Source organism: Hemitrygon akajei, chromosome 7 (genome assembly GCF_048418815.1).
Source record: "Hemitrygon akajei chromosome 7, sHemAka1.3, whole genome shotgun sequence".
Classification (NCBI taxonomy): Eukaryota; Metazoa; Chordata; class Chondrichthyes; order Myliobatiformes; family Dasyatidae; genus Hemitrygon; species Hemitrygon akajei.
This window is the reverse complement of record NC_133130.1, coordinates 67,511,529-67,539,272: the sequence shown is the minus strand read 5'-3', so window position 1 is coordinate 67,539,272 and position 27,744 is coordinate 67,511,529. Positions and strand designations below refer to the sequence as shown.

Below are 27,744 nucleotides of genomic sequence, written 5' to 3'. Positions count from 1 at the left end.
ATTGGACTGTGTGTACAGCTTGGACTCCCTACTGAACCTATCTCTCACCTCTTCAACATCACAGCCATTGACGGATGACCCTTGTTGTGTGGGACACAGCCTTTGTACATAAACACCATGAGTCCATCTAATTCTTCCTGAGCAATTCACCCAACACTCTTCTCAGCCTGAGTTACTCATGCCTCTCCATCCATGACCCCCAATTTGCCTGGTCATCTAGTGCCCTGCTGAGTTCGGGACTCATCTGCCTGCAACCTCAGTTGACTTCACCCATAAGTCTATGAAAACAGGAAATCGTCAACCTCACCAAATTCCCATAGGAATATCAAGACTTAGCCATAGCCTTCAGTGAAATGGAAGCCAGCATCCTACTGCTTCACAGACCACAGGAAGGCACGATCAACCTCCTCCCAGGCACCACACATTCCCAAAGCCATCTTTGCTCCCTCTTTCCTCCAGAGTGAGCCATGAATGACTTATCGCCCATCCTAGTCATCGGCCAGGGCAGGATTCTTCTTTGCCAAAAAGAAAGATGGGGATCTTCAATCCTGCATTGACTACTGTGGAAATGAGTGGAAGCCAGTTTTCAGAACACCCACCCACAAATGCTTGGTGATGCCATTTCAACTTTTCAAAAATCCAGCTGTTTTCCAAGCCTCCACTAACAAGTTCCTCTGAGGCATGCTACACAGGTATCCTCAACATTCTCATCTTCTCCAAGAAGCCTCAAGACCACATCTGTCATGTCCATTCAGTCCTTCAGCATCTCCTCAAAAAAACTAACTGTACTGCAAGTTAGAAAAATGCCACTTCCAACCTCAGTCCTCTATTCCCTGGCTCGCGTCCTTTCACTCCAGGCATAATCATGGACTAGAGAAAGCATAGACTGTCATTGAATGGCCCTGACAGTACTCCTTCAAGCTGCTACAGCACTTTTTGGGGTTCTCCAACTTCTACCGTTATTTCATCAGAAATTACAGCCAAATCACTCTTCCTCTTGACTCTCTCACCAAGCCACCTAGCTCACCTAACTCACTGCCTACAGAATGTGCAATGGGATCAAATAACACTTGAGCAATAGCATGGAAGACCTATGATGCAGGAACTATGCCTCTAGCCAAGCTTTTCCAAAACAACTACAATACTGGCATCTTGTGACAATGTGAACAATTGTCCAGATAAATCCTGTTCACAGAAAACAGAAAAACCGAATGGAGTCAGTTACCACTCTGACAGTCCATTCTCGTTCATCAGCAAAGTGAAAGGTGCCAGTTTTGGTTCAAATTCACTCCAAAGAGCTGAATTCTGTAGCAGACCATCTTTGACATCAAAGCAGCATTTGATTGAGAGCATCTTCAATGGGTATTGGGAAGCAAACACTCCAGTTTACACAAAGAAAGATGGACAAGGTTGTTGTATGTCAATCACCCGGTCAGAGGGCATAACTGCTGAAGTTCCTCAGGGTAATGCCCTAAGGCAGAGATGATGATGATTGCTGGTGACTGCAAAATGTTCAATTCTGTTTGCAACAAAACTTGGACAACACTCAGGCATGGGCTGATAATTGTAACATCTATATTGCAAAGGTGCCAAGAAATGGCCATTTCCAGCAAAAGGGACACCAGGTATTCTGTAGATGTTGAGAATCTTGAACAGCGCACACAAAATGCAGAAGGAACTCGGCAGCTCAGGCAGCATTGATGGAGGGAACTAAACACTTGATGTTTCAGGCCGAGATCCTTCATTCAGTCCTGATGAGTTCCTGCAACATTCTGTCCTCACATGAAATATTTCACAGTTCTTTCTTCCTTGCTAAGTCTAAATAATGGAAGCATCTACAAGCTCCCTGTGGGAGTACCTTTACCAACAGGAATGTCTAAGGTTCAAGAAGGTGGCTCACAAAGGACAGTGCCCTTCACAAGGGTAGTTAGGAATGGAAACAAATTCTGGCTTTGGCAGTGAAGCCCAAAGCCCGAAAAATAATAAAAGTAATCATTTTGGGTCCCGGGCAGCTTGTAGTAACATTAATGATTCTCCTACCTATTCCGACTGGGTGTACTCGCCCACAGGCAGCTCCGACTTTAGGGTACCTTCTGAGTCTGTCAATCAGCAGAGTTACAGCAGATGGCTGGAATTCAATGTCCCCATCCAGAGTTAAAATATACGTGTTCTTTTTCTCAGTCTGTAAAGTAGACAGTTTAGTTAAATCAGGAATTTAAACTCCAGTCTGCTCAACAGGTCTACCAGTCATTCACTTCCTACTCACCTCCAACCTTCCAAGAATTATAGTTCCATCCTCTGGATGTAGATGTTGGCATATAAAGTGCTTCCTGTACAGTCTCCAGCCCAGCACGTAGTACATACACATCACCTGGACAGAAAATACTGGTTAAAGATTTGGGAAAAGACAGATTGGAACAGGAAAATGAATCATCTGCCACTCTGGCTATCATTAAATGAAAGGCTCATGAAGAATGCAATTGGCATGAACACAGAGATAGAGCCCTTCCTCAGCAGAGGGAAACTCTGTTTTGTAATATCATCTTGTCTTCAGCTAGTGCAGAGACTGCTGCCAAGCCTGATAACAGTGCCTGGTAACTCAAAGCTGTTCGCTTCAGGGTAAAGCTTTTGAAAATGCATTTACCATGGAAGAAAATGCAATAATCACCATTTCCAGGTTATTTCACAACCCCAAAAATTCAAGTGACCATATCCTGATATATTGGGATGAGACTTCCACTTCAGACACCCATCCCATTCACTTCCTGGCACACACAGTTCTGAACATCACACGGAAAATCAGGGCACTTGAGTGACTACCATCAGGATAAGTCATTCTCAAGCAAATTGTTCCACACAGTGCAGTGTCAGAATGGAACCTCATTAAAATAATCCCCATACAATTCTTCGATCGTATGGCTATATCACTGCTTTCCCTTCACAATACTAAAGCACTCCTTCTCCCTGACTTTCACCCACCCATCCTCCCATTCCCAAACCCTTGACCAGCATGGATACCAACCACCACAACCACTGGTCTCCCTCATCTCCCCTCAAACCTTCACTCATCCAAGCAGATTCCTTGTCTCAAACTCCCAGTTACCTCCCACTCCCATGAGAACTGAAATGAAGGCCCCAGCAGACCCACACCATGATCAAGCCTATAACCTTTAATCCTCTCCTTCCAAGACCTAGCCTCAAGCCCATGCCCCCAAAAGTGCAAAGTCTTTCGCACATAAGATCTATGTAGCACTAACAGGCCTTCATCCATGTTTACTTTCAACCAAACCATAGATTTACGAGAGCCTTTGTGCATGCAGTTTGTAAGTTAAGGTATGATTTTTTAGAGATGGGTGCCAATGAACAATTGTCTCTTTAGATGGAATTGGAATATGAGGCCTGAAGAACCTTCTCCACTGTTCCGCTCTAATGGATGGATTGAGACATTACTGAGTATAACTAGTGAAAACATGGATTGAAAACACTCTGCAGAAGATTTTCTGGTGATAACTGTGGCTTGTCTTGAGTAAATCAGCAATATCAGCAATTACTTAGGGCAAAGTTTGCATGAAAAAATGAATAGAACTGCTAGAGAATAAATATCTGCAGGACAAAGACCATTGAATCCAACCATCACCTTAAAAATTCTCTGCTGTCAGGCATTGTTGTTTTTCAAATCAATATCAGTTTGCACTACGATTAGCTAATACAGAGTTAAACCTTGGAATAACTTGAGGAGCTCCTAGGACATAGCTAGATGACATGAATGGTTTTCTGAATCAGCACTAATCTGGAATACCTCAGAAAAACAATGGTATCAGGTTGCAAATTTGAAAGTTATCATATACCAAAACCAGTTGGTAATTTTTGATGAAATGTACCATAGTTGATATTTTTGATAGAATATATCTCAGGGAATTAGTGAACAGTTGATTATCAGTTATTCTGTCCTAGATTTCCAATACTGATGCTGAAATATTAACTTCCCAGCTTAAACGCTAATACTTAATATGGTAGTCAACTGCATTTTTCATTGAATTTCACTAGAGCAAGCATGAGAAAAAAAACATTTAGGCATGTGCCTCTCTGCCAGACCCTCGGAATAATATTCATATGGGTACTCTCAAAGTTTCTCCCAGCAAACCCCTCAATTCAATCAGGTGATGGACACTCTGCCAGACCCCAGCTTTGGAAGCCAGGTGGAAGCTCTGCAGCAGGTATCTCCACAAACTTGCTCCTCAGTGAAATTTAGTAGGGTTGGAGTCGACAGCTTGGCTGATATACTGCTGGTTACAGAGCCCATCCATTGCACAACTGAGTCTAAGGCCCAGTCCTTAAATAGGAAGTTAGAACATTTCAAAACTTAAATTCCAGCTTTGCTCTTTGCAAGAGAAGTGACTAAAAGGGCAATACAAAAGTTTTGCAAAGTCAATGCTGAGGTCACTGGCCACTGAGTTAAATGCCTAATTGTTCCATCACAGCAAACCAAAGTTTTACATCGAACCTGTGACCATCTTTTACGGTTCTGAACAAACTCCATGTCTTTCAGATGGACGTGTAGACCATTTCCACAAGGTAAGGTGTACGAGAGTCGTCCTCCATAGGGAGTGGAGATGACTTTTGTTCCTGAAGCACCATTTTCATCTTTATCTGAAGAGCTTCTGGAGGTGGTTGTTTGGAATATTCTAAAACAACAGAGATCTTATTAATCACAAGGAAATAGTGACCACGTCCTTTATTATTTATGGAGTGACGTATCTGGGAACAAAAACCTGCAGAGGTTGTCTCAGTTTAAACAGAGCATTTCTCACTATTTTGGGAAATCTCCAGCTTCAGTTAAAGCACAAAATGTCTGTCTAATCTACAGTGAAAGACCAATCTGACAGTAGAGCCATGCTGTGATAAGACTTTATTCACTGAACTGCATGTCTCACTTACTTGGGCAGGTATTTATGCTCCCAGTGCAAGCCTACTCAATTACATATATTTACTGAAAGATAGATATCCAGATGTACTTTGGCAGATGTTTTAATTAATGTTGAAAGCATTGTGAATGCTTTTCCCACTGGAAGCATGTGCCGACCAACCAGCTGGAGTGTTCAAAGATATCTTCAATCTCAAACTGCTGTGGTCTGAGGTTCTCACCTGCTATAAAAAGGCAGCAAGTATACCAATACCCAAGAAGAGTATCATAGGTTATGTCTAAAATTAATTCCTGCCTGAAGAAGGACCATGACTCCTGCAATTTGCTTACTGCTGGAACAGTTCTATGGTGGGCAAAATCTTACTGATTCTCCACTCAGCTTTGGAGCATCTAAATAACAGCCAGAATTATATTAGGATACTGGTTATCAATTATAGGACAGCATTTAATACCATTATCCCCTCAGTATTAAGGACCAAATTTTTAAACTTGAGCCTTTATATTTTCCTCTGCAACTGAATCCTTGACTTTCTCATTGGGAGATCACAGTCAGTGAATATTAGTAATGATATCTCCTCACTGTCAATCAACACAAGCGCGCCACAACGATGTGTGCTTAGTCTAATCTAAGCCTGCTCTACTCTCTCTACACTAATGACTGTGTGGCAATGCATAGCTCAAATACCATCTATAAATTTGCCCATGACACCACTGTTGTTGGCAGAATTTCAGGTGTCGACAAGGAGGAGATAGATTGACTGGTTGAGTGGTATTGCAACAACAGCAACCTTGCACCAAACTTGAGCAAGACCAAAGGATTAATTGTGGATAAGGAAGAAGAAGTTGGGAGAACACACACAAGTCCTCATTGAGGGGTCAATGGTGGGAAGGGTGAGCAGATTCAAGTTGCTCCTTAATGGGAGAGGGGCAGGTAGTTACTTATGAAAGCTAAGGGGCTTTTGAAAGGATGTCATGGGCTGTCATGGCATTTTAGAGAGCAGGAAGGATTTCTGTAAATGAGTACTGTCACTGACCCTGGACCAATGAATTAGCAGCCATTAGGTTGGCACTGAAGTTCTTCTGTCATTATGCTATGACTTAGCCTAGTCATTGAAATTCCATCATTTGGAACGGAAGAAGTTCCAGCTACCCACATCTGAGCCAAATGAAAACAGGAACTTGGGGACCAAGTCAAGTCAACTTTTATTGTCATTTTGACCATAGCTGCTGGTACAGTGCATATTAAAAATGAGACAATGTTTTTCAGGACCATGGTTTACATGACACAGTACAAAAACTAGACTGAACTACGTAATAAAAAAAAACACAGAGAACGCTACACTAGACTACAGACCTACACTGGACTGCATAAAGTGCACAAAAACAGTGCAGGCATTACAATAAATAATAAACAGGACAGTAGGGCAAGGTGTCAGTCCAGGCTTCGGGTATTGAGGAGTCTGATAGCTTGGGGGAAGAAACTGTTACATAGTCTGGTCGAGAGAGCCCGAATGCTTCGGAGCCTTTTCCCATACGGCAGGAGGGAGAAGAAATTGTATGAGGGGTGCATGGGGTCCTTCATAACACTGTTTCCTTTGCCGATGCAGCATGTAGTGTAAATGTCTGTGATGGCAGGAAGAGCGACCCCAATGATCTTCTCAGCTGACCTCACTATCCGCTGCAGGGTCTTGCGATCCGAGATGATGCAATTTCCGAACCAGGCATTGATGCAGCTGCTCAGGATGCTCTCAATACAACCCCTGTAGAATGTGATGAGGATGGGGGGTGGGAGATGGACTTCCCTCAGCCTTCGCAAAAAGTAGAGACACTGCTGGGCTTTCTTTGCTATGAAGCTGGTGTTGAGATGTAAGTCAATATATTATTCTCCATGTTTTTTTTCTCTCCACTCACCCCGTTTTCTGAGCACAAGCAAGGTGTTAGTGAGATGAATAATGCTCCATGTTGTTGCTTCCAATGAACAAAGTAACACTGGAAGAAACCATTTTGGCTCTATGTTTCACGGTGGTAAATGGGATCTCACAATAGCAATGTCCAGACCCCAGAAATGAACAAACTAACTAAAATGAAATTTAAGCATTTTCTAAAGGTAAGTTTCCTGCAAGTTCTTGATTACTAGAAGCCAAACTCAGGAGAGAAGAATCACTTCCATACCTGTAGTTTTCATCTACTGCTTTGATGAGCGACTCCACATATTCATTGATAACTCTCTTTTTGGTGCCCACCTCTTTATCTGTAACATTCCTGAAAGCATCATCGAACATAATGTGGACTTCAAAGTCAAAGATGTCGTCACTTTTATCCAAAGCCTTCCATCGCTTTTCACTGAATCTGTCCAACCTGTTGGCGATATATAAATGGATTCACAAGATGTTACCAACATCAGAGCCGCTGAGAGGGGTAATGACAGTTCAATGTGGAAAGAGCATGCATCCAAAGCCTGATAATTGAAGATGTTGTATTTACTTAATCTATAGCATTTAAATGCAGTGCACTGTGTTCTACCCAGGAAAACACGTGAAATTCACTCTTTAGTTCATTTGGGAATTATAATACTCACAATAAGTGTCTGCAGGAGCTAACATCTAACTAGAGCTTATCTCCTACAAACCACAACACGTGAACTGAAATAACATTAAACAACAGTGTGGCTCACAGCCAGACTGAGAGGAACTGAGACATCGTTAGTAGAGAGAATGGTGACACCCAGTTATACAACAACCTCCAAACTGGATGAGGAACTGGCAAATGAAATATGGGTAGTGATTAAAAACTTTATCTTTCAAAATACAATGCTCCTTTAGAGACTGATCAATACACATTTAATTACCCTTTATATATTGGAGAATTAGATAAGTAGTTAGCTCATCCCAAGTACCTGAACAGTGAAGATATTAAGTGTAACATTTCTTCTGTTGATTCATGCCACAAGGTAACACACACATAAATCATCAGATTTTCTCTTCTACTTTTCCTGCTAAATAGAAAAAAAATCAATGAAACAGTCCGTTGGAATTTTGGGTTTTATGCATTATGGTTTACTTGTGAAGATTGGTTATACTGTAGCATTTTGCCTCAAAGGTTCAAACCCCACTCGAGGCTGATACACCTCTACCATACACATTTCTGAAGGCAAGAGGGGCCCTACAGGTGATGTTATCCTAGGAAGACCTGCTGACTTCTCTCTTGACAAATGTCAAAAACACTGACTAAGAAATCATCGTAGCAATGTTGAAAAGTAATTAATTTGTGGAGGAGGTGTTTTAATGATGTGATAGAATCCCATAAATTCAGTTATGTCGAACATAACAACTATTATGACTGCGTGAATATTCAACAAGACTGCCATTCTATCAGCACCTGTCACTTTGACAGATGGCTCACTTTCTTAGGGGAAAACGGAGATGGCAGATGCTCAAACACAGAAAAAGCAGGAGGAGAGCTGATTAAAGTGCTAGTCAAAAATGAAAGGTTCTCTGTTTTAAGGAGGAGTGAGAAAGGGGGCCCAGAGGAACTTCCAGGTTTGGAATGTAGGTATTCTAGACTTGACCTCCAGTGATAAGAAGATGCAGTGAGGGATGCACAGGATGCTGGCGATAGGGTCATGGAAAGTCTAGCTGCCTGAGGTTGAGAGACTTGATGTAGTTGCAGGGATGGAGATATTTACCACACAACTCTGTGGCGACAAGAATAAATATCATAAGTTTGAGATGTTGTCAAAACCGCATCTATTGTAAGCCAACAAAGCAAGTCATGGCATGACGCAGGACTCTGAGCTGTGTAGGAGCATGTGGGGGATGGTGTTCCGAAACGAATAAGAGAGACTTGACAAAGACGTGACTAAGGGTGCCATGTAAGACTGGAGCAGTGGCTGCCAACATTATCCAAGTGAATTTAGAACTGGTCAATTTATTCTTCAAGAGGGATTGGTGTCAGTAGTAAAGTTGGGTTTACCAAGACACTATCTGTTTAATTCAAAGTTGATCTGGTAAAAACACTAAACCGGAGTCAGGGATAATGGCAGCAGTAGAGTGTTTAGGTGAGAGTCTTCTGTTGTTGGGAAAATGGGAAGAGTGAAACATGCTCCAGTGATGAGATGGATTGGCAATGTTCTGCCAAGGCAAGATTGGGGGAAAGGTGAGCGGGTGGGGGAGAAAATAATGGAATAGTGTGTGCCAGAACCAGCACCATTACCATTGTGCAGCAATCTTCCTGCAGCAAGATGTGAGAATAAGAATGACCTCTGTCAATTCCTCCACTTTGGGAATTCCGACAATGCAGCCAAGTGCCAGCTCTAAAAATTAATTTCACATTAAGAAAAATATCAAAGTTTCCCCACCGGGATAGTTAAACATTCCACAGCTTCTCACACAGAACAATATCAGCAGGGTGTTGTCTCTACAGTATATTGAAGTGGAGGAAAGCATCATGAAGAAGTTCAAAGTAAATTTATTTTCAAAGTCCATATATAAGTCACTGTATACAAGCCTGAGATTCATGTTCTTGTGGGCATACTCAATAAATCCATAATATAATTATAGCCATAACAGAATCAATGAAAGACTGCACCAACTGGATGTTCAGCCAGAGTACAGAGACCTTGAACGTGAGTCCATAAGTTGTGGGAACATTTCAGTGATGGGGCAAGTGAAGTTGGTTCAAGAATCTGATGGTTGAGGGGTAATAACTGTTCCTGAACAGGGCGGTGTGAGTCCTGAGGCTCCTGTACCTGTTTGACCAGACTTTCCTTTTCCTGTTCCGTGCCTGAGTAACATCGAACCATATCTGTATCTGCAAGATTTCTTTCTGGCCACTTAATTTTGAGGAGGCACATCTGCGTGGTGACTGGGATCTCTGTTTGTATTTATCTACTTAGGACTTGTACCACAGAAAGTAGTGCTGCAAAACTGCTAATGGCTGCAAGAAAAGTGTACCTAGCCCTTTAAATAATGCAGCTTTGGAACTCTGCATGAATATTTTTTGCCTGTGAGCATTATTAAGACGAACTTAGTCAAAATCTAGCTGGAAGCAACATTTTATCATGTGAAGAGACAAAATCAAGGAACAAATCAATCTCAAAAAGACCTCACAGTATGAATGACTGTATTGACATATTCAGATAGACTGACATACTTTATTGATCCCGAGGGAAATTGGGTTTTGTTACAGCCGCACCAACCAAGAATAGCGAAGAAATATAGCAATATAAACCATAAATAATTAAATAATAATAAGTTAATCATGCCAAGTGGAAATAAGTCCAGGACCAGCCTATTGGCTCAGGGTGTCTGACACTCCCAGAGAGGTGTTGTAAAGTTTGATGGCCACAGGTAGGAATGACCTCCTATGACGCTCAGTGTTACATCTCAATGGAAGGACCAAGGATCATCATTACAAAAAACATGCATTTAATTTTACTTCAATCAGACATTCGTCTGGGCAACAATGATTTTCTGACATTGTGTAGACTAATTGCTCATCTGTGGCCTGTATACCTGCAGGGTATAAAATCCATAGTCTCCTGAGATTTATCCTTTGCTTTTAAAGAGAAGAAAACACATAAAATCATACTACAATACTTAAATAAGACCAATTATTAACCCTATTCTCAGCAGGTGGAATAGAATCAGAGATTTAGAATCAATTCATCCTTTCATTTGCATTTAGGATTAGAACCCACAATTTTCTCTGAAGCAATCTACCAATGTTTTGCAAATTTTGTACAATTATTTTGTTGTTTTGCTTGCAAAAACAAAATTTATGTAAAATGCTTAAACTAATCCTGAGGTTAAATTATTTACAGCCAAGACAGTTTAATTTATTCCCTACTTTTGTTAAAGTTTCAAAGAAAAAAATATATAGAAAGAAAGATTTATGGCAATTTAGTGTCTCCTGCTATCTAAAACACACCATGATATCTGTACCTTGGGTTGCTTTCCTCTGTGTTCTGTGGACTGATGTGAAATCTTTTGTTCAGAAGCATGGATTGTTCTAGAAAGGCAGCTCCGTAGATTCTCCGAACAAAGGTCTCTGATGTCCGTTGTATTCTGTTGACATTCTGGGTCCACACGTAAATTGTTGTGAAAATGAGTCCAACCCACCAGAGTGCCCCAGCAGCTCCCACTAACCCAACACTGACCATGTTTACTAAATCTCCCTGCTCGCAGATACTGCGAATGATTTCTGAAAAGAGGATATCTACACTAACTGTTTCATTTACCGCAGTTCTGGAATTGGCACAGAAATCTGAGATATTAAAATTGTTGTTTGTCTGCAGGAACTCATTGTGATGAATTCTGAAAACTACCAAGAGAAAGGTGAGCATGACAGGAGTATTTAGGATCAAAGGAAGACCAAAACTTCGCTTCACAGCGTGGACCTTACACGCAACACCCCCAAACCAGGAACAAAGCATTGATGCCACAGCCTGCACTCCAAAAAGGCCCAGGATTATTCTGATTTCATGAGACGCAACATCACTGATAGTTGCCCACTCCAACTCTCGAATGGGTATCAAAGCTCCTACAACACAAGCAGTGACAACAATTCTCACTACACTGATACACAGGCTCAACACATTCCTGGATTTATTCAAGTCATATCTCAGATGTCTAAACATTGGATGCTTCCAATTTGAGATAAAGTTCTCCCACCAGGTTAAGGAAGTTATAACTGAGAATAATACAATCAAACCCAAGTACACCACATCATGTTTCTTCAGATAAAACATCTGGACAAATAGGAAGAGACCATAGGCACACAAGAGAATGAGCAGCCCAGCCAGAGGAGCTGTGACTTTGAACCGATGGCTGATGTTCAAAGAGATCACTTGTAGGACTGATGGGATCAGATAAACACTATTGGAAATGAACACGTTGGTCAGGATGTCAAATTGAGGAAGGCAGACAACAACCAGCATTGTTGTACCAAAGGATGCAACTGCTTCCAGGAGGCACACCTGAAAGGAAAGCAAGAGGCATTAGACTTCAGGTGAAAAGAAACTTAACAATCAATCTCACTTGATTTTTCCAGTCAAATACCCCATGTGCAACCTGAAATTATCCTTGGTTTGGGTGTAGCTCATGTGCTGATGCAGAAGACCTTAGTTTCAAGTCCCACTCTAGAGATTTCTGGTGTGTTACTCAATTTACACATCAGGATGATGCTGGCAAACTGACCCATGTCCTCTCAGGTGGCACTGTTTGATGAAGGTCAGGAAAATCCTCCCTTGTGTTTTGAGAAAACTAATGTCACTAAAACTTACCACATTACAACTCTATGCTTATATTTCAATATTTGGAATAAAATCTTCTTTTCTGCTTTTAGGTTGCTGAGGTAACAACTTTTGGACAGCAACAACCCTCCTTTATATTTTCCTTTGGCTCTAAGCTACCCTGCCAACATTACACTTCGCTGTTATTTTACCATTTTCTCTAGCCCCCCCCCCCCCCCACTCCTTTTCCAACTTTCCACAGCTCTCTCAATAAATGCAGAAGCTCTGCATTCACTTACAGTTATCAGGCTGCGTGCAGGTAGCATTGATTCAGGAAGGAATGAGAATTTCCACAGACACTTTGCAATCGTCAGTATGCTGGGAACTATCAGTACGCAGCCAAGAATCAGGTGACTGAAGGGCTTGTTGGTAAAATAGACAGAAACATCACCTGTGGCTGAGATTATCAGAAGAAGAGAAACCTGGAGAGAACATGATAGTGAATTTGTTTGTGGGAATGCATTAAAGGGGACAATATAACAACATTTATTACTCAAACTTCCGAGGTAATATTCTTACTAAGAGCATATATAAATTATTCTTCATTGCAGGAGTTCCTCCGCGTGGTGTCCTGGGCCCAGACATCTTAAGCTGTCTCATAAAGAGCAATTGAGTATGGTCAGGACAAATGGAAAAGGGATGGTTGCTGGAATGGAAAGCTAGCTGACTGCATGTGAAAATCAGTCAACACCGTAGAGTGACAGAAGGGAGAAAATGCTTTTCCACAAGGATAAACACACTGACAACTGAATTTTATAATTTCTGTAAAATGTTTTAGACTTTTTTAATAATAGTACAATTTGCAAAGTTAAGGATGCCCAAACAGGAAGGTTAGGCAATCACAAGGACACATGAATGAACTTGAAAAATGAGTGTGTAAATGGCAAATGAGTTTCCTGATCAGCAAGTCAAGGAATTGTGCTTTGATCACCACCAGTCCTAGAGGCAGCTGTTGAGTTCACTATCGCTGTACCCATGATCCTTGACAATGGAGAGGAAGCTCACATCTTCACTTATGAGCAATTCAAGAGAAGGGGCATGAAACTGTCTAAAGGAGTGGTGTCCTTTGAACAAGAGGGTTAGGATAACTGATACTAGGATCATCAATGTTGTATATCAAAGATAAGGGACTGTTCGCAATACCTTGCAATTCTCCATCTTCACATACATGTGTGAAGGAATCATTGAGAATGTTGCCTCAGTGCAAGGCCGACAATGTTTCACTGATGAACCAGAAGGGACTATTGGCTCCCCTGACTCCAGGGCTACAGCCAAGTGCTGATGGCAGGAAGTTGCCAAGCATGAGTACAGCTTGTGAATGCTGCATTTTGGGGAAGCCTATGATGCAGGTCTATGTGCAGTAACCTACTCCACAGCTTCCATAGGCTGGTGGAGAAGTAGATTAACTCAAGCCTTCTGTGGTAGAAAGCATAAAATAGCAGAGGTGGGCTGGAATGACTCTAAGGGGTGCAAGTAGTGTCTCTTACAGCCATCTCTGAAGCAATGTGAATGAGGTAAACCTTGTCTAGCCTCACAGAGCAATGCAACATAGAACTCTTTTAAAAGTTTATTAAAACTGACCAAAGTTCAAAATTCAAAGTAAATTTATTATCAAAGTACAAATATGTTACCAGATAATATATAGAGCTTAATTTTGTTACAGGTATTTATAGGAAAGAAGAAATACAATAAAATTTATGAAAAAACTATACATAAAGAATGACAACTAACCTATATGTAAAAGAAGATAAGTTGTGCAAATAAAAAAATATATGTAATACTGAGCAAGATAATAGAAACATATATATAGCAAACAACTTGACATTAACACGTACAACAAGCTGGATGAACTCAGCAGGTTGGGCAGCATCCGTTGAAATGAGCAGTCAACGGATGCTCTCGACCTGCTGAGTTCACCCAGCTTGTTGTACATGTTGATTTGACCACAGCATCCGCAGTGTACTTTGTGTTAACATGACATTAAATGATTATATTGTGCAAAAATACAAAGTGTTAGACAATAATATGAGCTTGGTCTTCCATACCTTACACAGCTTTAACCGTTAACCTTAAACCGTAAGGTGTGATCTCTATTGGTATGTGCTTCTCTCTGATTGTGTATGAGAGATCAACCTTGTCCACAGTTTCCCTGGACAGTGTCTGTCCTGAGCCTTCCTTCCTTTATAACCTAATAGCCAGTACTTCCCGTCTGCTCTTTCAGTCCAGAAGAAGTGTCTCAACCCAAAACGTCAGGCCCTCCATTTTCCTCCATATACGCTACACGGCCTGCTGAATTCCTCCAGCAGTTTGACTTTTGCTCTATATGTAAGTGAGGCAATTTTGTGCACACCCTCACAAACGAATGCTTTTAAACTCAACTAAAATAGCTGGACAACAGCAGGGTTACTTATGTTGATCTTCTCCAAATGAGGAAAGACAAAGCCTCTGGAATACTTGTGGATCAAATAGATTCAATTTAAATATAGTAAGCTTCATTAGAACAATACAACAGTAATTTATCTTTTCTAGATAGAGAGTAGAAATTGTTTGAAAAACATTACGAAAGGAATATTTCAGGCAGCACCAACTCACCTTGCTAAGGAAGGCAAGACTCAGCACAAACAGTCCAAGGCCCACACAGCAAAGGAATCTCACTAATCCCATAAATTTTGTTTGACTTTCTTCTTCATCACGGACTTTATGGATATAAAAAGTATCCCAGGCATTCCTGTTTAAAATAAATTTCTTCTTTTAATGAGTGTATCTCAATGATTCTTCTACAAGTAGCATTAATGAGGAGTTGTGGGTTGGAGGACATGGAGTTGTGAGGCTAAGACCTGAAGTACAAAGTCTAATTGGGTCATATTCTCTGGTGACAAAGGAAGCTGGGACACATTGACACATTGTCAATCCCAGAGATACCACGGTTTATGCAAAAGTTTAATCTTAGAGTATTACAAATCAAATATAAGTTACTACATTGCAAGACCCAGATATGAGGTTGTGGCTTGGAAGGTTTAGGATTTTATTTTGGTGGACTTCTTGGATTTGCAGAGATGAAGTCTTGATCAATACAATGAATCATGTGTATACATCCCATGAAAACATATTATTGAAAGGAGAATCCCAGACTTTGTATCTATCCAAGTCACTTATAATCCATTGAACAGGCTTTGAATTTTTTATAAAGTCACGCTAAGTTTTTTTGGGCAATGTAGCTTTGTGACTGCCCTGGGATTATTTTTCACATCAGTGACTTCTTCAGGTTATTTGGAAGTTGACTCCAGAACACCACAGACTGGCTGCTTAGTTCAGCTCAGTCTGACCTGAGCTTTCACTGGAGCCCTATCCTGACATGGTTGGCCCAAGGCTGAGCCTGGTTCGGACATGAAACCAGTCTCTGAATTTCATTTCCTTCAATTACAATGTATCATCAGATACTATTCTGATCAACTGACTACTCTCCTATCCAATTGGATATTTTGAATTATAAAAGGGACAGAATTTCTGGCATTTGTTGCAGTAGATGATTGCAACTCACATGCCAACATGTAAGTGTTATTACAAACAAGGCATGGCAGCGCCTCAACTTTCTTAGATGTTTGCACAGATTTGGCATGTGATCTAAAACTTAAGATAAATTTCTACAAATGTACGGCGGGGAATACCCTGACGGGTTGTGTCATTGCCTGGTACGGAAACATTAGTGCCCAAGAATGGAAAAGCCTACAAAAAAGTAATGGATACAGCCCAGTTCATCACAGGAAAATCCCTCCCCACCATTGAACACATTTTCCAGGAGCACTATCACAGAAAGCAGCATCCATCATCATGGACCCTCACCATCTAGGATACGCTCTCTTCCCACTACTACCAATGGAAAGGAGGTTCAGAAGCCTCAAGTCACACGCCATCAAGTTGAGGAACAGTTCTTAACCTTCACTAATCAGGCAGCTGAACCATCATGGTTAACTTCACTGACCTCAACTCTGAACTGATTCCACAACTTTTGGACTCAATTTCAAGGCCTCTACAACTCATGTTCTTAGCATTATGTATTTATTTATTTATTTGTCTGTTTGTTTTTTTTGTATTTGTGCAGTTTGTCTTCTTTATGCATCGATTATTTGTCTCCCTTTGTGTGTAGTTTTTCATTGATTCTGTTGTAGTTTTCCTTTGTTTCACTATAAACTCCAGAGGATTGAAGGGCTGCAGATGTTCCCTTATTCAAGAAAGGGAGTAGGGATAGCCCAGGAAATTATAGACCAGTGAGTCTTAATTCAGTGGTTGGTAAGCTGATGGAGAAGATCCTGAGAGGCAGGATTTATGAACATTTGGAGAGGTGTAATATGATTAGGAATAGTCAGCATGGCTTTGTCAAGGGTAGGTCGTGCCTTATGAGCCTGATTGAAATTTTTGAGGATGTGACTAAACACATTGATGAAGGTAGAGCAGTAGATGTAGTGTATATGGATTTCAGCAAGGCATTTGATAAGGTACCCCATGCAAGGCTTATTGAGAAAGTAAGGAGGCATGGGATCCAAGGGGTCATTACTTTATGGATCCAGAACTGGCTTGCCCACAGAAGGCAAAGAGTGGTTGTAAATGGGTCATATTCTGCATGGAGGTTGGTAACCAGTGGTGTGACTCAGGGATCTGTTCTGGGACTCCTTCTCTTCATGATGTTTATAAATGACCTGGATGAGGATGTGGAGGGATGAGGAAGTGGAGGGATGGATTAGTAAATTTGCTGATGACATAAAGGTTGGGGGTGTTGTGGATAGTGTGGAGGGCTCTCAGAGGTAACAGCGGGACATTGATAGGATGCAAAACTGGGCTGAGAAGAGGCAGATAGAGTTCAAACCAGATAAGTGTGAGGTGGTTCATTTTGGTAGGTCAAATATGATGGCAGAATATAGCATTAATGGTAACAGACAGGCAGACAAGCATATTTTATTGATCCCGAGGGAAATTGGGTAAGACTCTTGGCAGTGTGGAGGATCAGAGGGATCTTGGGGTCCAAGTCTATAGGACACTCAAAGCTGCTACGCAGGTTAACTCTGTGGTTAAGAAGGCATATGATGTACTGGCCTCCATCAGACGTGGAATTGAGTTTGAGCCGAGAGGTAATGTTGCAGCTATATAGGACCCTGGTCAGATCCCACTTGGAGTACTGTGTTCCTTTCTGGTGGCCTCAGTTCAGGAAGGATGTGGAAGCCATAGAAAGGGGTGCAGAGGAGATTTACAAGGATGTTACCTGGACTGGGGAGCATGACTTTAGAAAATAGGTTGAGTGAACTCGGCCTTTTCTCCTTGGAGCGACGGAGAATGAGAGGTGACCTGATAGAGGTGTATAAGATGATGAGAGGCATTGATAGTGTGGATAGTCAGAGGCTTTTTCCCAGGGCTGAAATGGGTAGCATGAGAGGGCACAGTTTTGAGGTGCTTGGAAGTAGGTACATAGGAGATGTCAGGGGTGAGTTTTTTATGCAGAGAGTGGTGAGTGTGTGTAACGGGCTGCCGGCGGCAGTGGTGGAGGTGGAAATGATAGGGTCTTTCAAGAGATTCCTGGACGGCTACATGGAGCTTAGAAAAGTAGAGGGCTATGAGTAAAGCCGAGGTAGTTCTAAGGTAGGGATATGTTCGGCACAGCTTTGTGGGCCGAAGTGCCTGTATTGTGCTGTAGGTTTTCTATTTCTATGTTTCTATGTCTGCAGGAAAATGAATCTCAGGGTAGTATATACTTTGATAATAAATTTACTTTGAACTTTGCACTTTAGATGCCATCAAAAGTGGCATTTACAATATTTTTCCATTGGGTCCTGGTAAGTGCCTGACAAAGGTGCTTGGAATCCTGACTGAGCACTTGAATGCACAGAATGTAATCCGTCAAGCACGCTATTAGCAATCACTTACACACTTCTCTGAACAAAGTGAGTGATGAATTGAGGCTTTGGTAATTGAGCAATCAGTTTATGCTTCTCCTTCCATTTGTCCATTTGTGTTAGCTTCCACACATGCCATTCTGATTGTCAGCTAAACATCACCTGATGCTGGATTTGAAGTCAATGCTCATTCAAGCTGGTCACAGGAACGAGGTTTGTTCACGTCAGTGAGTGGAGGGTAAATATTATATTATAGAAATATTCAATGGCTTGTATCATTTTTTTCTTTGCTTAATCAAAATGATAGCTTGTTAAAGGTCTTGGTGCTAATAGACTAATGACTCTTTTCCACAGATGATGCCTGACCTGCTGAGTTCCTCCAGCATTTTGTGTGTGTTGCTTTGGATTTCCAGCATCTGCAGATTTTCTAGTGCCTGTTTAAAAAGGTTAATTTTTTTTTTGCTAAAGAAAGGGAGAAAGGTACTTGATATAAACCAGTCAGCCCAGCCCCAGGACATGAGTGTAGGAGATCCTGGGGACAGACACTCAGCTCCAGCAATTACATTCTCTTCTGACTTTCACAATTCCTCAGCTCATTTCACATCCACTCCTTCATCCCTGCTGTGAGACCTGGCTAAAGTTATGGGTGTAAAACATCCTGGAAGTTACAGCACAATAGGAGGCTATTCTACTGAATGATGATCAGACTGACCTGTTTAAACTGCGCCATTTCTGAGTCATTAGTCTTGTATCCTGCTCCTTTCTATGTGCAGCGAGGTTTTCAGACCTTCCCCCACCCTTTCCAGGCCAAATTCCAAACTCCAGTTCTCCATGGGCAGAGAAGTTTAATTCTTACACCAACTGATTTACCTCCATTTTGATTTTTTATCCAGTAAGTGAAATGTGAACCTCCCTCATGCCCTGTTGGGTAATTCTATACATCTGAGTTAGATCGTCCATCAGTGTCCTTTGTTCAAAAGAACCCAATCTGTCCTTGTCTGTCTCTCCTCATAACAATTAAAAGCTGTCAGTCGTCTTTTTTTCCTTTTCTACAGTTTTAATTTCCTCATGTCTTGAAACCCATTGCTCTGCTGCCCAGAATGAATTATCTGAAAATTGGCAAAAAAGCATCCGTGTCACATGTGATTGCGTCTGACCACTTCCCCTTGGAATTTAGTGATGATACCACTGACAGGTAACTCTCCATCAAGGGTGCAGCATTTCACCAATGATCATTCACTCAGCTGGAGTATGTATATCAACCCTGTCACTTACACTAGAATCCTCTTCCCAAACATTTTCTCAATTTATCAAGCCGTTAGTATTTCTTCATAATTTGATATTTCCTTCCACACTGATTACAACGTCACTTGTCTTTGTATCACTAGAAAGCTAGGATGTGTCATTATTTTATCCCATCAAAGTCATCTGTAAAATTGGGAATAATTGTGCATCTCTTTCAGTTCTTGTGGGAAAGCACAGGGAGCATCTGTCCACAGTCTGAGGAAATGTCCATTATCCCGTTTCTCTGCTGCAGTCACTTGCTAATTTTCTAACTAAATCAATATTTTGCCTTCATATTACACTGAATTTGACAAACAACAGCATTCTTTCAGATGTCTGAACGGTCCATAAACCCATGAACACTACCTCACTATCTCTCAATTTGTACTAAATTATTTTTTCATTTTTTCTTATTGTAGTTTATAGTATTTTTTTTATGGATTGTACTGTACTGCTCCGCAAAACAACAGATTTCATTACATATGTATGTCAATGGTAATCAACCTGATTATGATTCTAATTCAAAATCCTTTAACTCCCTCCCCTAAAGCTTTCCAACAGTAAATTCATCAGTTTCTACAGCAGTGGTTCCTTAAAGCTGTCATAGCCAAGAGGGGGTGCGTAGGTAGTGGAGATAAACTCCTGCTAACTATTAAAATTTCCAATTGTGAGCACTACAAATAGCTTCTGACAACCAAGTCCAGCTCCTGGCCTTCACATGTGGCTTAGCTACTAAGCCCAACAAAACCATTTCTACTGACAGGAGAATGGGCAAAGACGGGTTACTGGCAACTTAAAACCAGTCACTTCAGGCAGATGGGGCTCGCCAGATGTGGTTGGCAGCCTATCCAGGCAAAGGAAAGCTCTGACCTCAAACATCCACTGCCTTGTGGCTATACCCACTTATTGGGAAGGCTTCGGGAGTAAACACTGAGGAAAAATCTGTAGCTGGGGTCCCTAAGGCAGTCCTACACTGAGTTCAATGCTGACTGGCAACTCCTGCGATGCCGCTGGTGCCAAACTGTATCGCTCTCTGTCCTTTCATTTGTATTCGCCTGCTGCACGGAGAGGGTACTGCCCTGGCTTGTGTGTTGACTGAACAGACAGCTAGGATGCAACGTCCATGGCTGACACTAATCAACGGAAAGCCAGTACTACAGCAGTGCAAGAAGGCAGCTTGCCACCACCACTTGAAAGCAATTAGGAGGGACTATGAATACGAGCCTTAGCAGCACCACACATATCCCACAAACATACTCCTAGAGAAATTTTCGTTTGTTTTGATCTAACCTTTCAAATTAACATGTCTTCACTGCTGCTATAGAGAAGATATTAAATGGGCTAAGCATAATTGTGCTACATTAATTTACTTAATATGTGCATTAAAATTATATAATAATACCACTGACAGTCTCATTCTATTTAACACTATACAATGATGACAGATAGAGGACAATAATTAGATCATTAGTACCATAAATATATTTAGAATTATTTCCTCTCTTAGTTACTTCTAGTTGAAATACTCTATTACCCCAGGAAAAAAATCCTCACAAATTCATTCATAATTCAAAGTAGCCAGTGGTCATAGATAATCTTATGCCGGATGAATAATAAAGCAAGGTGAGAAAAGCACATTCAATACTATAAAATTCCACTTTTTACCCATTCTAATTTATACTTTCAGTACTCACTTAACTTCTTGTTTGCTTTGAGTGGAGTTCTCCATTTTGACTTTGCAGACCTTTCAACTATCGATTGTATTCCGATCAGATGTAAGTGAGAATTTTTGGAAGGAACAGTTATGGAATTGAATGAGTTCCTGCTATGATGCAGATATTATGTATATGCCACACCCAGTCTCATACTTTTACCAGGCAGTGACCTGCTTTAAACTACTTTTGTCCAATCAGAGAACTCTGAGTTTATAGCAATTGTTATAAATGAGATATGAAGTGCCCGCCAAAAACATAACAATATTTAACCGATTTCGATGAGAAAAAAATTCACGCTATGCCTTTTGAAATCTGCATATTTCACTGCAAATAAACATTTTACTAAACTGTTATTGATAAAGGGCTGTTCAGAACTTTCATAGTTCGGTGAAATAAAGTTGATCTCTGTTCTGAAAGAGCAAGGTGCTGGTGGCTTCAACAGGCACTCTAAACGCCTACAATGTGTTCTTGGTGAGCCACTTCTGTAAATTCAGAAAGCACTGGGAAACCCTGCATTGGCATTGCTGCGAGATATTCAAACTAAAAAAAATGCTGTGAGGAACTTAAAACAGCCCAGCATGGGCAGAGTTGCCAAATTTTAAAAAAAAAGACCATAAACAGAAAAGTTCAGTTTTCATAAAAAAGAGAGTACCAATTGATAATAATCATTTAAAAAAAACAAAAATGCCTGGCTACATCGGAAAGATTGAAGAGTTTGATTACATAACAAGTAATTGAATAATTGAAGTAAATGAAATAGCCAATGAGAAGCAAGTGCAAATTTTGCTGAGTGCACTGGTTTTAAGGACATACAGTTTGCTTCGAGCTTTGACTGCTCCAATCAAACCATCAGAAATGAGCCTTGCTGCTATTGTAAAAGTGATACAAGAACACTTAGAACCAGTTATTGTTGATTAAGGATCATAAGTGCAATCAAAAGAAGGGAAGTCCATTTCAGCCTATGTGGCTGAATTGTTATCCGAGCATTGTAGGTTTAGTAATGATACACTGAGAGATGGCTTAGTCTGTAGAATCTTAAAAGAAGACATTCAAAAATGACTCCTAACTACAACACAGCCTATATTCAGAAGAGCAATTGAAATTGCTGTTCAAATAGAAACCGCTGACAGAGATGCAATTGAGTTGCAGTCAAGAAAGAAAGTGAGCATGAATAAAATTGCAGTGTCTAAAAAGAAACCAGCCAGGCCAAACAAATTGTGCTACTTTTGTGGCAGGGTTTCACATACACCAGACAAGTGCAGATTTAAAGGCAAAACTTGTAGAAAATGCAACAAAGTAGAATGCATACACAGAGCACGTCAGACCGACAAAAATAAATCGACTGCTCAGGGAAGAGGAAAAACTAAAAATTCAAATTGCAGTTTCAAAAAGAGCACTAATCTGCATGGTGTTGATGAAAAAATTCTGTTAATGATGAGAGTGACACAGGACTATGTAGCCTTTAGATTTACAGCATGAAAACTAATAGACAAGCAATATGGCTTACACCAGAAGTAAACAGCAAATTAATTAAAATGGAATTGGACGCTGGTTCAGCTATCTCAGTCCTTCCACAAGAGGAGTTTGAACAGCATTTCAAAAATACTGAACTGAAGCCTGCAGATATCCAACTATGAACTTATAATGGAGAAAAGATAACTCCTGTGGGAATGATATTTGTAACAGTGAACTACAATAACCAAAAAGCTACATTGAACTTGTATGTGATAAAATTAGGAAAACCAGCATTGTGGGGGCATGATTGGCTGTGATAACTAAAACTTGATTGGAGATCCATCAATAATTTGCATGCCACACCCCCTGCAATGAAGCCACATGAAAGTGAATTAAGAAAAGTACCGGATGATACCATGCTGCACAGTCTCCACGTGAACTGTTGCCCATCAGAGGGCAAACAGATGTTGGTACCAATCTGTTGTCTCTGGTTGGAAAGCATATTGAAGCAATGCTGCTCAGAGGAATCATGGTAGTGCCAAAAGTAGTCGTCCAACTATAAACAACTTTTGTAGGTAACATATCTGAGAAAGTTACCAATATGTTAATAAGTTGGTTACTTGTGAAATGTGGCTTGGCTTGGATTTAAGCTGGGAGGAAGTTCAAAGAGCTTCAGGAAAATTGCAAAAAGTGTGCTTTTGTGAATAGAAAGATGCAGTATCTACTCTGTGTGTGTTAAAGTTATTACATCAACTTCAAATGGGAGATAGAATGCTTCTTGCAAAAGTAGATGCAAAGACCAAAGCTGGATGAATGGAAAACCAAACAGAAAGGAGTCAACGGAGATATGAAAACAGAGGATTTGTCAGATGATGTGGATGCAGAAACTAAGAGAAGAGATCAGATCATAAAGGGAGCAATAGAATAATTAATTAGAGAATAAGCCAGTGAACTAAATGCACCTTTGCAAGACCAAAATGCACAAATTAGAAAAAGAAAGAGAGAAGAGACAGAGAGAAAGAATGTGAACAAGAAACAGAAAGATATGAAAGAGAGGAGAAATGTGAGAAGTAAAAGAAAGGGATGGAAGTAGATCCAGAGAGTCAAAAGGAGAAGAAAGGTGTCCAGAGCTGTCAGAGCCACTTCCTGCAGTCTCAGGGTTGACTCCTACATCCACCACGGAGGAGATCGCAGACCTGAGAATGTCTTCACAGCCACAAATTTCACCTGCCAAGCAGAGTGATCCCCCTTGTTGGGAATGTCATTATCCCACAAGAGTGGGAAAGCCTCCACAACAATTAAATCTTCAAGCCTGACTGGGACACTTTAAAACTTACAATGCTGTGAATGTCTGTGGATAACAGTTGTATTATATAATATACTGTGTATATAATTGAGATGCATTCTCCACAGAGTTGAAGTTAATAGCTAAGCAGGTAGGAATATTGTGTATTTCATATTTAAGTAATGTTTGAGTAATCTTGTAATTTATATATATATATATAAAAATTATATATAACATTATATATATAGGTTGATTAAGCATTATTACTTGTTTAAATAACTATAGATTATATGTAAAGATACTGTACATTATTTGCATCATAATCACGCTACCACACTACTCCAGAGAGAACAACCCAAGTTTGTTGAACCTCTCGTTATAACACATGCCATCTAATCTAGGCATCATCCTGGTAAACAGCTTCTGCACCCTCTCCAAAGATTAATGTAAAGACAAAGTTACACCTATATTCCTGAACCCCCATTCTCTGCTCCACACTCAAAGACAAGCAACATCGATGTTGGCCATCCGTGGTCAGATATCAGATGTCGATGTCAGACTGGCAGACAGTGGGTGTGCCCCCCCACACCACCCCCAAGTCAGCAAGGTGCCGGTGAGTTCCAGAGCTGGAGTTCTGTGTGTGCAGGAGCTGTGTGGTCGAGTTCCAATGACACCCCGCCCCCCCCCCCCCCCCCCCCGTTCGCCAATCAGTAAGACTGGAGTTTGAGGTCAAGTGTTTGGGATCCTATCATCGGCGCATCTGGAGTATGAGGCCTGGTATTTGGTGATCGGTGTGTCCTGGAAGTGATGCTGAGGATCAAGACCCAAGGGTTGAATCAGAAGCCCACATGTGAAGTTTATTGGCCAGAGTCGAGTCTGCGAATTTCTGACAGTCTTTTGGGGAGGTCAGAGCCTGGTGTCAGCAGGACAAAGTCCGTGTCACTGGAGGATAGATGCTAGAGGCCTGTCCTCAGGTTAAAGGCTTGCATACAGGTATGTGTGTGGGAGGCGGAGGGGGGAGGAATGGGGCTTGTTTCTGCTGTTGTTGCTTGTTGCTTGCTGTGTTCTGCTGAGCATCATGGGCATGCTATGTTAGTGCCAGAAGGTGAGATGACACTTGGGTCTGTCCCTAGCACAACCTCAGGTGTGTTGGTTGTTAACTCAAACAACACATTTCACTGTAGGTTTTGATGTACATGTGACAAATAACCTTCAATTTTGAATCCAGAGTATTGAACTTTGATTGATCAGATGAAATCTGACTTTACATCATTTGAACATCACTTTAAATCACTTTTAGGGTTGTTGTGATGGGAGATTTTAACTTTCCTAATATTGACTGGCATCTCTTTAGAGCAAGGGGTTTAGATGGGGTGGAGTTTGTTAAGTGTGTTCAGGAAGGTTTCCTGACACAATATGTAGATAAGCAACTAGAGGAGAGGCTGTACTTGATCTGGTATTGGGAAATGAACTCTCTTGGTAGGAGAACATTTTGGAGGTAGTGACCACAACTCTATCTCCTTCACCATAGCACTGGATTGATCGTTGTCTAGGGGATAATGTATTGTCCGATGGAAATATAAAAGTCACTTTAGTTCATTCAAGCTGCAGCTTTTGGTTGGAGAGAAAGACGGAGGTTTAACTTGCCCATTCCATTTATGATGTCAATCCTTCGAGAGTCGTTGGGGGCTGATTTCCCCTTTGTTGTTAGCTAAAGCCGTTCTTCTGTGGCAAGGCCCACCAATTCCGAGGCAAATGGAAAAGGACGCAAGTGACTTTCCACCGGCTTTCGCTATTACGCTGATACAGGATTTCGAGCGTTTCTTCTGGTGCGTCTGAGGGGCTGTTCCCACAGACCCTCTTTTATCCTGACTCACAGGGTCTCAGATGTCAATCAGGGTGGAATGATGCCATCCCCCCAACCAGCCCACGTTGCCTGAGGGCTTTCCATGAAGGACAGTACTCAATACACAATTCTGTCTCCAAAAGACAATGACCTGTTCCGTGGCTTTGTATCGCTGGGGCCAGGACATTCCAAACATCTCTCTCTCATTTCCTGGGTCTCCTGCCCTGACTTAATAGCGATCTTGTGATTCTCAAAAAGGAGGGGGGGGGCACAGGCGTAACAATCCACAAAGCAAGGTCTCCTTGGATCGCATGCCTCCTTACTTTCTGAAGGAGCCTTGCATGGGGAACCTTATCAAATGCCTTACTGAAATCCATATACACTACATCCACTGCTCTACCTTCATTAACGTGTTTTGTTACATCCTCAAAGAATTCATTCAGACTGGTAAATCACAACCTACCCTTGACAAAGTCATGCTGACTATTCCTAATCAAATTACGTCTCTCCAAATGCTCATAAATCCTGTCTCTCAGGATCTTCTCCATCAACTTACTGAAGTAAGACTCTCTAGCCTATAATTTCCTGGGCTATCCCTATTCCCTTGCTTGAATAAGGGAACAATATTTGCAACCCTCCAATCCTCCGGAACCTCTCCCGTCCTCATTGATGATGCAAAGATCATTGCCAGAGGTTCAGCAATCTCCTCCCTTGCTTCCCACAGTAGCCTGGGGTATATCCTGTCCGGACCCAGTGACTTATCCAACTTGATGCTTTTCAAAATCTCCAGCACATCCCCTTTCTTAATATCTATATTCTCAAGCATTCCAGTCTGCTGTAAGTCATCCCCACAATTGCCAAGGTCTTTTTCACTGGTGAATACTGAAGCAAAGTATTCATTAGGTTCTTCCGCTATGTCCTCCGACTCCACGCACATGTTTCCGCTATCACACCTGCTTGGTCCTATTCTCACATAGCTCATCCTCTTGCTCTTCACGTACTTGTAGAATGCCTTGGGGTTTCCTTAATCCTGCTCACCAAGGCCTTCTCATGGCCCCCTCTGGCTCTCCTAATTGCGTTCTTAAGCTCATTCCTAGCAACCTTGTAATTTTTTAGAGCTCTAACAGTACCTAGTTTCTTTCGTAAACTTTTCCTTTCTTCTTAACTAGATTTCCTACATACTTTGTACACAATGGCTCTTTAACCCTACCATCCTTTCCCTGACTCAATGGAACAATATCTATGCAGAACTCCATGCAAATATTACCTGAACATTTGCGACATTTCTGCTGTGCATTTTCCTGAGAACTTCTGCTCCCAATTTATGCTCCCAGGTTCCTGCCTAATAGCATCATATTTTCTCCTTTCCCAAATAAATCTTTCCCAGATTGTCTGCTCCAATGATTCTACAGGCCCTTTTTACACACCTGTCCTCGTAAATGTCCCGTATCATGGGAAGTTCACAACTACAGATGCACTGGGCTGTCTGCACTTACTCTCTGCAGAGTCCAGCAATTGAGGGAGGTACAATTCCCATACCAGGCAGTGATGCAGCCAGTCAGCAGGCTCTCAATTGCACCCTTGTAGAAAGTCCTTAGGATTTGGGGGCCCATACCAAACTTCCTCAACCTCTGAGGTGAAAGAGGTGCTGTTGAGGTCCTCGGTGATGTGGATGCCGAGGAACTTGAAGCTATTTACCCTCTCAACCCCAGATCCATTGATATCATCGATGCCCATCTCCATTCCTCCTGTAATCCACAACCAGCTCCTTTGTTTTTGTGACATTGAGGGAGAGTTTGTTTTCTTGACACCACTTCGTTAGAGAGATGACTTCTTCCCTGTAGGCCACCTCATTATTGTTTGAGATAAGGCTAATCAATGTAGTGTCGCCGACAAATTTAATTAGCAGATTACAGCTGTAGGTGGCAACACAGTTATGGGTATACAGGGAGTAAAGGAGGGGACTTAGTACACAGCCCTGAGGTTCATTTTGGTAGGTCCAATTTGAAGACAGAACATAATATAAACAGTAAGACTCTCGGCAGTGTGGAAGATCTGA

The 27,744-nt window shown here is 41.3% G+C and overlaps 1 protein-coding gene across 1 annotated transcript in view; it reads right to left on the bottom strand.

Annotated features, from left to right (window-relative positions):
- Positions 1-21,188, bottom strand: part of LOC140730005 (chitin synthase chs-2-like) — a 42,053-nt gene extending 20,865 nt beyond the window's left edge. Inside the window, exons 1-9 of the mRNA XM_073050163.1 lie at positions 21,079-21,188; positions 14,808-14,943; positions 12,455-12,637; positions 10,867-11,900; positions 7,821-7,919; positions 7,097-7,282; positions 4,505-4,685; positions 2,267-2,371; positions 2,041-2,182 (exon numbers count right to left, since the gene is read on the bottom strand). Coding sequence (XP_072906264.1) covers positions 2,041-2,182; positions 2,267-2,371; positions 4,505-4,685; positions 7,097-7,282; positions 7,821-7,919; positions 10,867-11,900; positions 12,455-12,637; positions 14,808-14,943; positions 21,079-21,113 — 2,101 coding nt within the window. The 5' untranslated portion in view covers positions 21,114-21,188. The remainder of the gene's footprint in view (positions 1-2,040; positions 2,183-2,266; positions 2,372-4,504; positions 4,686-7,096; positions 7,283-7,820; positions 7,920-10,866; positions 11,901-12,454; positions 12,638-14,807; positions 14,944-21,078) is intronic.
- Positions 21,189-27,744: the final 6,556 nt, after the last annotated feature.